Source organism: Rhineura floridana, chromosome 1 (genome assembly GCF_030035675.1).
Source record: "Rhineura floridana isolate rRhiFlo1 chromosome 1, rRhiFlo1.hap2, whole genome shotgun sequence".
In the NCBI taxonomy this organism is placed as follows: Eukaryota; Metazoa; Chordata; class Lepidosauria; order Squamata; family Rhineuridae; genus Rhineura; species Rhineura floridana.
Genome location: NC_084480.1, coordinates 290,748,972 through 290,763,281, shown reverse-complemented (window position 1 = coordinate 290,763,281; position 14,310 = coordinate 290,748,972). Strand labels below are relative to the sequence as shown.

General features: G+C 41.1%; 1 protein-coding gene across 8 annotated transcripts in view; it reads right to left on the bottom strand.

The window, feature by feature from the left end:
• The window catches only part of ZFPM2 (zinc finger protein, FOG family member 2), a 529,061-nt gene that overhangs the window by 277,911 nt on the left and 236,840 nt on the right, over nucleotides 1–14,310 (bottom strand). For 7 of the 8 annotated variants that reach the window (XM_061604835.1, XM_061604878.1, XM_061604862.1 and 4 more), the window contains one exon: nucleotides 12,063–12,181. In XM_061604835.1, the coding sequence (XP_061460819.1) occupies nucleotides 12,063–12,181 (119 nt within the window). Of the gene's footprint in view, nucleotides 1–6,813; nucleotides 6,903–12,062; nucleotides 12,182–14,310 lie in introns of those variants that run through there. The other variant, XM_061604896.1, reaches the window with a different exon arrangement.

Below are 14,310 nucleotides of genomic sequence, written 5' to 3'. Positions count from 1 at the left end.
TTGCCCTTCTTGGCTAATAAAAGCTAGTAGGGATGGAACAGCTGGCTGGGCCAGGGAAGTGATTAATGCCTCTCTGCGAGAGGGGGTGGTCCCTGGCTGCCTGAAAGAGGCAGTAGTGAGACCACTCCTGAAGAGGCCCTCCCTGCACCCAGAAAATCTTAATAACTATAGGCCGGTAGCAAATGTTCCATTCCTGGGCAAGGTCCTTGAACGAGTGGTTGCAGGCCAGCTCCAGATACTCTTGGATGAGACCGATTATCTCGATCCAATTCAGTTGGTTTCAGGCCTGGTTTTGGCACGGAAACAGCCTTGGTCGCCCTGTATGATGACCTTTGTCGGGAGAGACAGGGGGAGTGTGACTCCGTTGATTCTCCTTGATCTCTCAGCGGCTTTCGATACCATTGACTATGGTATCCTTCTGGGGAGACTGACTGAGTTGGGAGTGGGAGGTACTGCACTGCAGTGGTTCCACTCCTACCTGGCAGGTCGCGTCCAGAAGGTGGTGCTTGGAGAACATTACTCGGCACTCTGGACTCTCCAGTATGGGGTTCTGCAGGGGTCAGTTCTGTCCCCCATGCTGTTCAACATCTACATGAAACCGTTGGGTGCGGTCATACAGAGCTTTGGAGTGCGTTGCCATCAGTATACAGATGACACGCAGCTCTATTTCTCCTTTTCATCTTCTTCATGTGAGGCTGTCAATGTGCTGAACCGGTGCCTGGCTGCGACAATGGACTGGATGAGGGCTAATAAACTGAGGCTCAATCCAGACAAGACTGAGATGCTGTAAGTGGGTGGTTTTTCTGACCAGATGGTGGATGTCCAACCTGTCCTGGATGGGGTTGCACTCCCCCTGAAGCAGCAGGTTCGTAGCTTGGGGGTTCTCCTAGAATCATCTCTGTCACTTGAGGCTCAGGTAGCCTTGGTGGCACGGAGTGCCTTCTACCAACTTCGGTTGGTGGCCCAACAACATCTCTATCTGGACTGGGATAACCTGGCTTCAGTTGTCCATGCTCTGGTAACCTCCAAATTAGATTACTGCAATGCACTCTACGTGGGGCTGCCTTTGAAGATGGTTAGGAAACTGCAGCTTGTGCAAATGCAGCGGCCAGATTGGTAACAGGGACCAGACGGTCCGAACATATAAAACCGATTCTGGCCCACTTGCATTGGCTGCATGTATGTTTCCGAGCTCGCTTCAAGGTGCTGGTTTTGACCTATAAAGCCTTACACGGCTTGGGACCACAATACCTGATGGAACGCCTCTCCCGATACGAACCCACCCGTACACTACGTTCAAGATCAAAGGCCCTCCTCCGGGTGCCTACTCCAAGGGAAGCTCGGAGGGTGGCAACAAGTGAGAGGGCCTTCTCACTGGTGGCCCCCAAATTATGGAATGATCTGCTTGACAAGGTGCACCTGGCGCCAACACTGTTATCTTTTGGGCGCCAGGTCAAGACTTTCCTCTTCTCCCAGGCATTTTAGCATGTGTTTTAAATTGTTTTTATATTGTTTTAAATTTAAAATTGTGTTTTAAATTGTTTTTAAAATATATGTTTTAAATTGTATATTTGTTTTAATGTTTTTGATTGCTGTAAACCGCCCAGAGAGCTTCGGCTATGGGGCAGTATACAAGTGCAATAAATAAATAAATAAATAAAAATTAGAACTAATGAATATTCATAGCACAATGCCCTTCAATCTCCCTTTTAGTATTATTTTAATATGTTTTCCTGAGGATAAAAATTGCATAGAGCTAAGAACAGCTACTAGGTTCTCCCCCCACACTATATTTTATCCTCACAACCATCCTGTGAGGTAGGTTAAGTTTAGAGATAATGACTGGCTCAAAAACACTTCATTGCTGAGCAGAGATTTAAATCCAGCTCTCCCATTCCCAAGAATGTATGAATCTGTCAATTTACTTTTCCCTCATTTCTGAATTTTTCAAATTATAAGGTCAATTCACATATCTACATTACTTTGTGATTTTTTAAAAGTCATCATGAAAATTTGTAAGCATTATAATGCACATGTCTCCTTACACATATTTATGTATGTAATTTTGCCTAAATATACACCTTAGTTTATTTTCTTTTTATTTATTTAAAACATTTATATAGTGCTTAATCATTTGCATTTTGAAGTGATGTACATAAAAACAAGCTATACATAAAATAAAACAATAAAATAGTCATAAAACCAAACACTACCTTGGAATGTCTGCTGGAACAAGTTTTAGTCATGAGCCTGAAGTTCAGCAAGGAGGTTGTGTGTCCACTATTCATTTGGGAAGGAGTACCAGAGGGCTTGGGCCCAGTACACTAAAAGCACAGCTTCTATTCATTATAAGCTGTGCATCTGAGCCATGGGGGACCATTAATAGAGACTCCCCCAAAGATCTCATTGATTGGGCTGGGATATAAGTCTTTAAGATATCCTGGATCCAGTTGTTCAGGCCTTGTAAATTAATAGAAGAAACTTGAACCTGGCCCAGTAATAAATGCACAGCCAGCGCAAGTTTTTAAGCACCAGAGTTACGTGCTGCTGGTAGCCTGTCCCCATCAACAGTCTAGCTGTAGCATTTTGCACCAGCTGGAGCTTCCAGACCAGGCACAAGGGTAGCCTCACACAGAATGCATTGCAAAAATTAAGTTACTCAAGGTTACCAATACATGAATCACCACAGCCAGGTTTCCCTGACTAAGAATAGCGCACCAGCTGTAGTTGATAAAAGGCACTCCTAGCCACTGAGGTTACCTGAGCCTCAAGTGACAAAATGGTTCCAGGCACACGGCCAATTTTGTACCTGTTCTTTCAGAAGGAGAATAACCACATCCAGAACAGGAAAATGGCCAATCTCCTAAACACTGGAACCACCCACCCACAGTGTCTCCATCTTCCCAGAGTTTAAGCTCAGTTTATTAGTCCCCATCCATTCCAAAACTATGTCCAGACAACGTTCCAGACTATGTTCAGCCTCTCCTCACTCGGCTGTTATGGAGAAATAGAGCTGCCTATCTCCTGACTCAGATGTTATGTAGTTTTGTAGCACTAACACTTTGGAATTCCCTCCCTTTACATATTAGACAGGCATCTCTGTTACCTTTTTGGTGCCTACTGAAGACCTTTCTCTTTCAACAAGCCTTTTAAGTAGAGACTTTATCCCAATCTGCATCTGTGTTGGAATTGCTCTTAAAGATGGTTTTAAGGTTTTTTTAAAAAAAAGATGTTTTGTTTTAATATGTTCTTAAAGATGGTTTATTTTAATATGTTATAATACTTTTATTTTTAAGATGCTTTAGAGTACTTTTAGTGTTTTGTTTGCCACCCTGAGCTCCTTCTGGGAGGAAGGGCAGGGTATAAATTTGAGGGAGACAGACAGACAGACAGACAGACAGAGACAGACAGACAGACAGAGCTGTATATCCCCAGCCTACTGATGACACTTTGCTCCCATACTCCTAATGACTGCTCCCAATGGCTTCATATAGATGTTAAACAGCATTGGCAACAAGACTGTGCCCCGTGGCACAGCATAGCACAAATACCGTGGGGCTGATACACCATCTCCCAATGCCATTCTCTGGACATGGCCCTGCAGGTAGGAACAGAACCACCATAAAACAGTGCCCTCAATATCCATCCCACAGAGCCTGGACAGAAGGATACCATGGTCAATGGTATCAAAAGCTGCTATCAAAAACTGCAGAAAGATGAAGAAGCCGGAGAAGAGATACATACCCCCTGTCCCGCTCTCGATACAGCTTATCCATCAGGGAAATCAAGGCTGATTCAGTCTTAAAACCATGTCGAAACCCAGAATGAAATGGATCCAGAGTCTGTATCCTCCAGGAACTTCTGCAACTGCTCCTCTACCTCTCTCTCTACCACCTTGCCCATAAAGGAAGTATTTGTGACTTGGCAGTAGTTATTCTATACTGCAGGGTTCAGGATGGGCTTCTTCAGGAGTGGACACACTTCTGTTCATTTAAGGGCAGCAGGCACCACTCAGCCACATACAGAAGCCTTCACCACACCTAGGAGGCATACAGTCAGCCCCCCTCCCCCAGACTGGCTTTCACCAGCCAGGATAGAAAAAGTCAAGAGAGCAAGAATCAGGTTGCATCATTGCAAGAGTCCTGTCCACATCATCATGGCACATAAACTGAAACTGATCCCATGAAATATGGGAAGGTGCTGCATTGGACATCTTGACTGGCCTTGCAAAAATTGCTGTCTAAGGCACTATGGACATGAGCAACTTTATCCTCAAAGTCCTGTGCAAAGTGCTCACAGCATGCTACCAAGTGCTCCAGAGAGCCATCCACCACTTCTGGTATGGTCTGGATCATCTGAAACAATTCTGCTGGATGGCACACCGAGGATGTGATGCTGGCAGCAAAGTAATTCTTCGTCACTGCCTTCACTGCCACGTGGTGAGCAGACTTGTGTGATCTAACAAGTGTTCAGTCAGCTTTGGAGTGTGTTTTCCATCATCTGCGCTCCAGTCATCTCCCAGCCTGCTTCACTGCTTGCAACTCTTTGGTAAACCAAGGCACAGTGTGGGCCCTGCAGCATCAGAGAGGAGACTCGGGAGCATCCTTATCTCTCTATCCCACGAAACCAGGGCCTCAACAGGATCACAGGCTCTATCCACTGGGAAATCCCCCAGAGCAAATCCATCAGAGTTTTTTACAAGCAATTTCCCCTAATATAATTCATTCTTTGTTATTTTCACAAATATATACATTTTATGAGTACTTTCCACAATATAAACATTTCTGAATACAGTTTTTTGTTGTTGTCCTTCGAAATTTGCACTTCAACAACAACAAAAACCTGTATTCAAAAATGTGTATATTGGGGAATTATATTAGGGGAAATTCTGTTCATGCATTGCTTGAGGCAGAGTAAATTAGGTAGCTTTGCATTAAACCAAGAACTGAACCAAATTTATCCCCCATCCCTACCATTCTGGCTCACATGTCATTTTAGCCAAAGACCCTAAAATAATTATGACATTCTCTTCATCAAGAATTGCTAGCCTTTTCACTGTCATTAACAACTCTAAAGCAGTGCATTCTACTGTCAGATATGGATAAAAATGTAAAGAAAGCTTATCCAGGAAAGGAGAGGGGGAGGAAATAAACACCCAGGATATTCCTGCAGATGAAAACTCTTCATTCCCACTTGGACAAAAGAATGATTTTTAGAGAAGTATTAAAAGTATTTAAAGCTTTTCTGCTCATCAGTCAATGTGGCAATGCAAACTATTTGACACTTTCTGCCACTGTTATTATGTCAGTGTAACTCTAGACTAATTTATGAATCAGAAACATTTGGCACATCTCTTTAATTTATCTACTAGAGCTTCCACCCAATGACCTCATGGTAGCATACACTGCTTAGGTTAATGGAGTCCAGTTCTTTGGCTAACTGCCTTCATGATTCTTCATTCTTGTTAGCTGAATTTGACCAAGTGTCTGTTCCTGTTGTTGCAGTGACAAATGACACTTCAATCAGTTTATTCAACTTACCCAACCTCTCAATGTTTTGAGATGTATATTGTTAACATAATTCAAGATAGGAACTTGAAAGATCTAAAAAGTGTTTGACATCTGGCACAGTGACTTAATTAATTACTGTACTGAATTAATTAGTCTGTTGGCTCCCCTGAGTTTACCACAAATTTAAACTCAGACTCAGAATATTCCAAGACAACTTGGAATATGAACCAAATTAAAAAGAGTATTCCATGTACAGATTTTGAGGCACAGTAAACACAGCTGATGTCTCTACAAGAAAAAACATCCAAAATTGTTGCCTCTCTACGCATTAACAAACATAGCAATGAATAGTAGCAAACTCTGGGAGATACCAAACCACATATGTATCAGTGAATGCTAATTGCTAGGTTTGGAGAAATACTGACTCAAGCCATAAATATATTATTTTCTCCTTCCTACTGAAAGGAGAGCATACAAGGATACCATGAGCACTATATCTTCCCCTTTGGTTAAGTATTAAGTAGCTGTCTGGATCCTTGTAGGAACTACTGGCATTCATTCTTTTTAACAAGCACATTTCTATGCTTCAACATTCAGGAAATAGATTTGACTATATGAAAGCAGTTATTTTCAACAGTCAGTGGAGTACCTGTCTGAGTACTTGAAGCTTACACTTCTTCCTGGTCACTGAGCCACAGCAGTCATTCTGCTGGAGAAAGCAGTGTGTATACTTGTGTCTTGTATATAGGAGAGGTTATGGACTTGGTTAAATGACATCATCATAGGGCTTCTGCCATTGCTATATGTTGATTGGTGCCTTCTATGTATGACTAATATGGATCATTGGGACAAATTGCCTCCCTTTCATGGAATCATCTATCATCTACAAAAATGTGTGCGGGAATATTTCTTTACTGCTGGGGTGAATGGATTCTAAGAATTTTGGAGGAGGGTATTACTTTTAAATAAGAGGTGGTGAAGATTTCTCTCATTCTTTCTTTTTACTAATAAAGTTTGTCACCCCTTTGAGTAGTGGCTCACTTGCTCTTAACCATGTTCCAGAGATTTTCCTGGGAATGATGCAATGTTGTGACATAGCATAATTCCCAGGATTGTTTGGTTCAAGGTATGTGATCTAGCACTGAGAGTGGCTAAGCCACTGCTTCAACGTGCTGTGGTGAATCCTGCCCTCATTTTTCTAAATATCTTGCCCCATGCAAAAAAAAAAAAGCTTTCCCCCCCTACTCTTCCTCAGGACATCGAGAAATTCTTTTACATTTTCATTTGAGCAGTTTGCACTTACCTTTATGCATGAGGTGACTGAGGGGTATGTATGAGAGAGTGGCCTCTTCCATTGGAGTACAATTACCTCATAGCAATCTGCAGCCTTCCCCACCTGCACTTCCTCAAAAATCCATCATGTCCTTGACTGGCCTTTCCTGCAAGTGTGGGGAGTAGAGTGCAGATCACCACAGATATGATTTGTAGAACAAAAGGAAGGATACTCACAAATACCCCTTGGCCACTACAAAAGTAAAGGAAGCACACACACACACACACACACACACAAAGGCATCCAATCCATGATAATTTCACCTAAATGCCTTCCCTCTTTTAATAATTTTCTAATATAATTTCTTTTCTCATTAATTGATGGAGAACTACATTGATGATTCCAAAGCGACCAGAAGCCCGCTCCATAGTAATTCAGAGCAGGGCTTCCACTGTGGCTGCCCCTGTTCTGTGAGACAGCATTCCTGTTGAGATATGACAGGCACCCACTATCTGCACTATCTGCACTTTCTGGAAACTGAAGACATTTTTGTTCTGACAAGCTTTTCCAGCTGAACGAAGAGGTCTCTGCCTTGGGTATCTGTATTGTTTTTCAAGTCATTTGCTGCTATCTTCTGTGCTTTTTAAACTATTTTTAAAGCTGTTTTTATTATATTGTGTACATTGCCTTAAGACATATATGTGGAAGGTGATTAATAAACAACAACACAATCTTGCCAACTTTCCTGTCCCTTGAGAAGCATTGATAATAATTAAAAACTACCACAACCACAGCAGAATGCCTTTTTTTTGGTAGAATTTGAATAATAACATGTGCATGTAAATAAGTAACATACTATGCAACAAATTGTGTTATAAATGTAGAAGTCCCATTTGTACAGTCTACTATAAGCAAATATATTGAGCACAATACAGCCAAAATTAAGCAGCTTCAAGTCCTGTTATATTCAATGAGAGATTTAATTATGTGCTTAAATCTCTCCCACTGAAATCAACAGGACTATAAAGTACTTAGCTTTGGGTGGATCGTGCCATTCAGCATTTCCTTTGTGTAATAACATGTACTGCACAAAGCAGGGACTGATCCAAAAGGGATTTACTGCTTTAAACGTCCATTACTTTAAATGCCCAACCTATTTTCTCCATTGTTATAATTCTTTGTTCTGCTACTCACCATGAACTATAACAAACTCTATCAAAATAATGCCGAAAGCCAGAATAACACTAATGCAAATAAACCCAGGTTTGTGCAAAAATTTGGCCCATAATTGTGTATGGGAAATTTTGGTGAAGAAATGTTCAGGAAATACCCCTAGTTTACCCTTTTTGCATTCTGTGTGTAAAAAAAAATGGAAATGGACTGCCTTCTAGTCAATCCTGACTTAGGGCGACCCTATGAATAGGGTTTTCATGGTAAGTGGTATTCAGAGGAGGTTTACCATTGCCTTCTTCTGAGGCTGAGAGGCAGTGACTGGCCCAAGGTCACCCAGTGAGCTTCATGGCTATAGTGGGGATTCAAACCCCGGTCTCCCAGGTCATAGTCCAACACCTTAACCACTACACCACACTGGCCCTCTGTGTGTACCTATTTGCAATTGTTCCTTTCTTTGCTCTGCATCTTTGGACCCACTTAAAACAACAACAGCTACTACTGGTACAATATGAACAACAGCTAATCATGGAAATTCAGCCTATTGTGGATCATCAATGCCATATCTATATACTTCCAATTAAGTGTTGCTGTGTGACTATGTCACAAAGCCAAATCTGGCTGAAGGCAAGGCTTTTTCCATTCACTCTGGATATGCAAACATTTTATTTTTTTATTTGTGATTTGATTTATATCCTACTCTTCCTCCCAGCAGGAGCCCAGGGCAGCAAACAAAATCACCAAAAACACTTTAAAACATCATAAAAACAGACTTTAAAATACATTAAAACAAAACATCTTTACAAACATTTTTTTAAAAAGCTTTCAAGAAATCTTTAAAAAAAGGTTAAAAACATATTGTTAAAAAAAAAGATTTAAAAAGACATTAAAAAGCAATTCCAACACAGACTGGGATAAGGTCTCAAATTAAAAGGCTTGTTGAAAAAGGAAGGTCTTCAATAGGCACCAGAAAGATAACAGAGATGGTGCCTGTCTAATATTTAAGGGGAGGGAATTCCACAGGGTAGGTGCCACCACACTAAAGGTCTGTTTCCTATGATGTGCGGAATAGACCTCCTGATAACATGGTATCTGAAGGAGGCCCTCATCTGCAGAGCACAGTGATCGACTGGGTGTATTAGGGGTAAGACGGTCTTTCAGGTATCCTGGTCCCAAGCTGTATAGGGCTTTGTACACCAAAATTAGAACCTTGAACTTGACCCAGTAGCAACTGGGCAGCCAGTGCAGTTCTTTCAGTAGTGGGGTGACATGTTGGCGATACCCTGCCCCAGTGAGCAGTCTCACAGCCACATTTTGCACCAGCTGTAGCTTCCGGACCAACCTCAGGGGCAGCCCCACATAGAGCACATTACAGTAATCCAACCTGGAGGTTACCAGTGCATAGACAACAGTGGTCAGGCTATCCCGGTCCAGAAATGGCCACAGCTGTCTTACCAGCTGAAGCTGGTAAAAGGCACTCCTAGCCACCGCAGTCACCTGGGCCTCTAGTGACAAAGATGGATCCAGGAGCACCCCCAGACTACGGACCTGCTCTTTCAGAGGGAGTATTACCCCATCCAAAGCAGGCATCTGACCAATTATCTGAACTCAGGAACCACCAACCCACAGTGTCTCCCATCTTGCTAGGATTCACTCAGTTTATTGGCCTTCATCCAGCCCACCACCGAGTCCAGGCAGCGGTCCAGGGCTTGCACAGCCCCTCCCGATTCAGATGCTACAGAGAAATGGAGCTGGGTATCATCAGTGTACTGCAGACACCTTGCCCCAAATCTCCTGATGACCACTTCATATAGGTCATATAGGCCTTCATATAGATGTTACACAGCATGGGGGACAAGATGGTACCCTGCGGCATCCCACAGCACAACTGCCAGGAAGCCGAAAGATAATCGTTCAATGCTATTCACTGAAAATGACCCTGGAGATAGGATCAGAACCACTGTAAAACAGTGCCTCCAATATCCATCTCACCAAGTTGGCCCAGAAGGATACCATGGTCAATGTATCAAAACCCGCTGTGAGATCAAGTAAGAGTAACAGGCTTGCATTCCCCCTGTCCTTCTCCCGATAAAGGTCATCCATCAGGGCAAACATTTTATTTATTTATTTATTGCATTTGTGTACTGCCCCATAACCGAAGCTCTCATCCGATTTCCATCTCATTTTCATCCCATGTCCTAGTCCCACCCTAATCAATCACCAAAATGAAGAGAGTATATGGAGGAAGCAAAAAGTATAACTAAGAGTCACCCTCTCTTCATTCTGGCTCAGCCCTAAATAACACTTTAAGAAACAACAACAGAATCTTAAACCATAAAGTTCTATTCCTAGTCTAGCCTCACTGAACAAATACATCTCACCAAAGTATGACACCTGTGTTGTCATTTCCTTTGTTATACAGATTGAAATTTTTAGTTTTATTTATATACCTTTGATTTCAATAGAGTGAATGTGGAGTGCAGCACACCAGTCAATATGACACAATGTTTCTGAATTTAAACTTGAATTATACAGTTACTTCTTTACTTCCTAGTAATATGAGTAGGAAAATTAGTACTAATTCGTATGTTGCAGTATGAATTACCTGGCAGAACTGGAGAAATAAAATCACAGATGTTATTAAGAACAGAAGGCATATGGACTATAGAGCGAACTGAACTTACCTTATACTGTTTAAAAATTTAACCCATGGCCCAGAATAACTTGACTGACAGGAACTCAATGACTTGAACTAGGAACTTAATGGGTTCAACCTAAAACTTAAGACTCATGAATCTATAGATATGTGCGTACTCAGACCTGAAAGCCTTCTTTAGGTACAGAAGAAAATAGGAGTGAAGCCATTGGGTTGCTTAGGAAACTGGACTTTTAGCCCTGCTTGGTCAAGAGGTCAGTATTTATTTGATTTCACAAAATGTATATACTGCTTGATTGTAATAAAACTCTAAACGGTTTACAAGAAATATTAGAATTACCAATTAAAAAGTTAAAAACAAGTAATAGAAAACATTTTAAAATGTTTTAATGTACCCTCTGCATCTTACATTTCAGGCTGTAGCATCTAACTTAAGTCCCTAGTTCCAAATCCAGCAATGGACAGCTGAGATACTGGCTGGAAAATTCTCATTCCAGGCCAGGCCTGGATCAGTACCTATTCCCATATCAATCTGTCCATGCTTTAAGATCATCTGCTAAGTCTAGGTGAATCTGTCAACTTCTATTTCTCTCAGTTTCTCATTTTTCCACTCTTCAGTTCTCCACATTTCCACATCAGTTTGTGATTTAAAAAAAAAAATCTTCATGAAAATTCATCAGCATTTTAGTGCAAATTTCTCCTTATACATGTTTATATGCATTTTCTTAATATACACATTTTTGCAAGCCATTTTCCCTAATATAAATCATATTGCTGCCCTGGGCTCCTGCTGGGAGGAAGGGTGGGATACAAATAAAATAATGAATAAATAAATAAATAAATCCCTAATATAGTGCATTTTTGTACATATTACTTGGCTAGAGAACTGCATTGAAAAGTTTGAAGAAGTATGAATTTCTAAGTATGGTTGTGTTTCAGTTTATGTATTGTTTTGGAAAGTATAAATCAGGTAAATTCACCTTGAAATGCAAACTTAATTGAATCCTGCCCCCTCCTTCATGTGCATTCGTCAAAGGTCAGGTGTGGATGTTTACAAGAAGGAGGCCTGCCTGTGCTAACATTACTATCCTCTAGTCTCCCAGGAAATACTTTTATCGAATCCATGCATTTTAAAATTCTGCTAGCCATGTGTTTTAGTGTTGGTTGAGGTGTTTTACTTGCTGCTTCTATTCCACTGATACTGCAACATTTTGCTGTGTTTAATGTCATTGTGAACCCTGGGACTTAGATCATGAAGGCTGGCATACGATCAACCATAAATACATAAAGCAAAGATGTTTTTACTGAAACATTCTGAATTTGACTAATAATGCATGTTAATAAGAGCATTTTTTTCACAATCTACCCCCTTCCATTCTCCAACTATCTCTTCAGTAGTAAATATATGAAAAAGAGGAAAGTACTTCAACATTCAACATATATCTTAACCTACCATTGTGTTGTTATTCAAATCCATCTTCCCAGCAAATGGTCCCCATGTTGTTCCAACTGGAAGTTGCTGTCGACTCTGGATCTTGCGCTCCAAGTCCCTCTGGAACACCTCCAATTCTCCTGAGAAACAAACAAATAAACAAACAAAAAAGTGCTTAGACCACCTCCACTTATATCAGGGGGATCTGTGGCCTCCTTATAGGAGTTATTGGACTCCTATAAGACCCAGCCAGCATGGTCAGAACCACAGAAAAGTAATCTGGGATCTGGGGCAAAACATAGTGTTGAGGCCCTCCTCCTGTACTCTTCTGTCCAAATTCTGTATTTAATATTTAAGTACATGTTTATAAATTTAAGTACATAATTACTAATGAATTTATCTACTTTACCTAACTTTAACAAGAAAGGAATACTGTTAATCTCAGCAAATTATGAATCATCATTGTATTTATAAATGTTTTGATAACTAATACTAAGAGCAGAAACCATCAACCATTTGTCTAACTCAAACAGATAATCCTTTATTATAATTAATGAATTGCTTTATACTTAAAAAGGTAGCTAGCTTGAATGACTACTCCCTTGCTTTCATTTTGATGAACCTATCATTTATATTGTCAAAAAGGATGTACCTAGAAAGCTTACTTTTTGCTGAATGTATAAAGTAGTTAAGCCTTTCTTGACCTGTAGTGGACAATGCCTTACCACTGGGCTGGGGAACCCAGAATACATGCCGATCGAGCCTGTCACTAAATCTCCTCTTGCCTGCAGCATCCAGTGCATATTTCTCCCCTGGCTCACTTGATCTTTCCCTTGGGAAAAACTGGGTGGAGCAGGAGCATTGGGTGCTCCTGCCAAAAGGCACCTAATTGCACACCCTCCCCTTTGAGCTCCAACTGTGCAACAAGCACACAGAGCGAGAAATGCATGCCTTGCCACCCTTCACTGGATCTGGGCTGGAGAGGAATGGCGGAGGCACTTCCCTTTGTTCCTGACTTTGTGCTGGATTTTTAAAGATGCAGCATAAGGTCAGGAACAATACCCCACCCCTAGGGGCAGCGGCATGTACTGGTGACTATGAGAGAGAGAGAGAGAAGGGGGTAGTAGAACTAGATTTCCCAGGCCTTTGGAACCATGGCAATCAACCTGCAGTTTTTGCCATGGTTGTCACACAGTCCTGAATCTTTTTAAATTTTTAACAAAAAACTAAAGCTATTCACACATTCTTCCATGGTACAGATTCAGTGGATGTGCTCCACTGCGTAACTAAGCAAAGACTACAACAACTTCTTCATCTGTACCAGATAGCTGAACCAATACACTGAGAGCCCTTAGTCTTGTGGAGGTCCATGGTGATCCCTCCCCAACAACATTTGGAGGGCACAGGTTTCCATTACTGAATTACATCATACAACAAATACCTCCATCTTCATATTTGTTTTTTATGACCAATGTTGGAGGGGCCATAAAATAAGAACGTAAATTATGATTGCTAAGAAAACAGATGATCTTTTCCACCTCCTGATTATTGTCATATTCAGATTTTGTTTCTTATGGTTTGCCTTGCTCATTAGATTTTTTTCAAACATTTTTTGTAAGTCTTTGAGAATGAAAGATGTGAGAGTCTTTGTGAAAGGTGATCACTGGAACTGTGGGAAAAGGGCTTATAAGGATAATGAACATGACATAGCACGACAGACAACACCCATCCGCTATGTAGTATTCCAGATTGGTAACAAAGAATAGGCTATGAACAGGCCTGTGTGGGTTTCATACTTCTACAACTACACAATACAAGTGTGAAATCCTTATGCTGTTCTGGTATGATAGAAAAAAGATCGAGGGAGGAGCTGGTGACAGTGGTGCACACATGTACCCATGCACACAAATCAAACTGGGGCAGCAGTGCCATGTGAAGAAGAAGCTACATCATGGGCTCCTCCCATATAATCTTATACTTTTGACTTTACTGGAGCAGTACGGGAAAGACAGAGCAGCATCTCTGATGTCATGAAGGTGCCATCAGAAGGGGCCCTAATTTAGCTACATGTGCTTTCCATATTAGTTTTATCTATACTATTTTGACTACCTGATTACTTGTTTTTGCATATTGCTATCTACACTCAGTCTTTGGAGTGGAGTTGGCTACAGAAATAAGCAAGTAAATATTTCATTTCTTCCTCCAGACAAAAATCATTTATGACAGGAGTTCATTGACAAGCTGAAACATACAGAGTGCTCACAGTTAC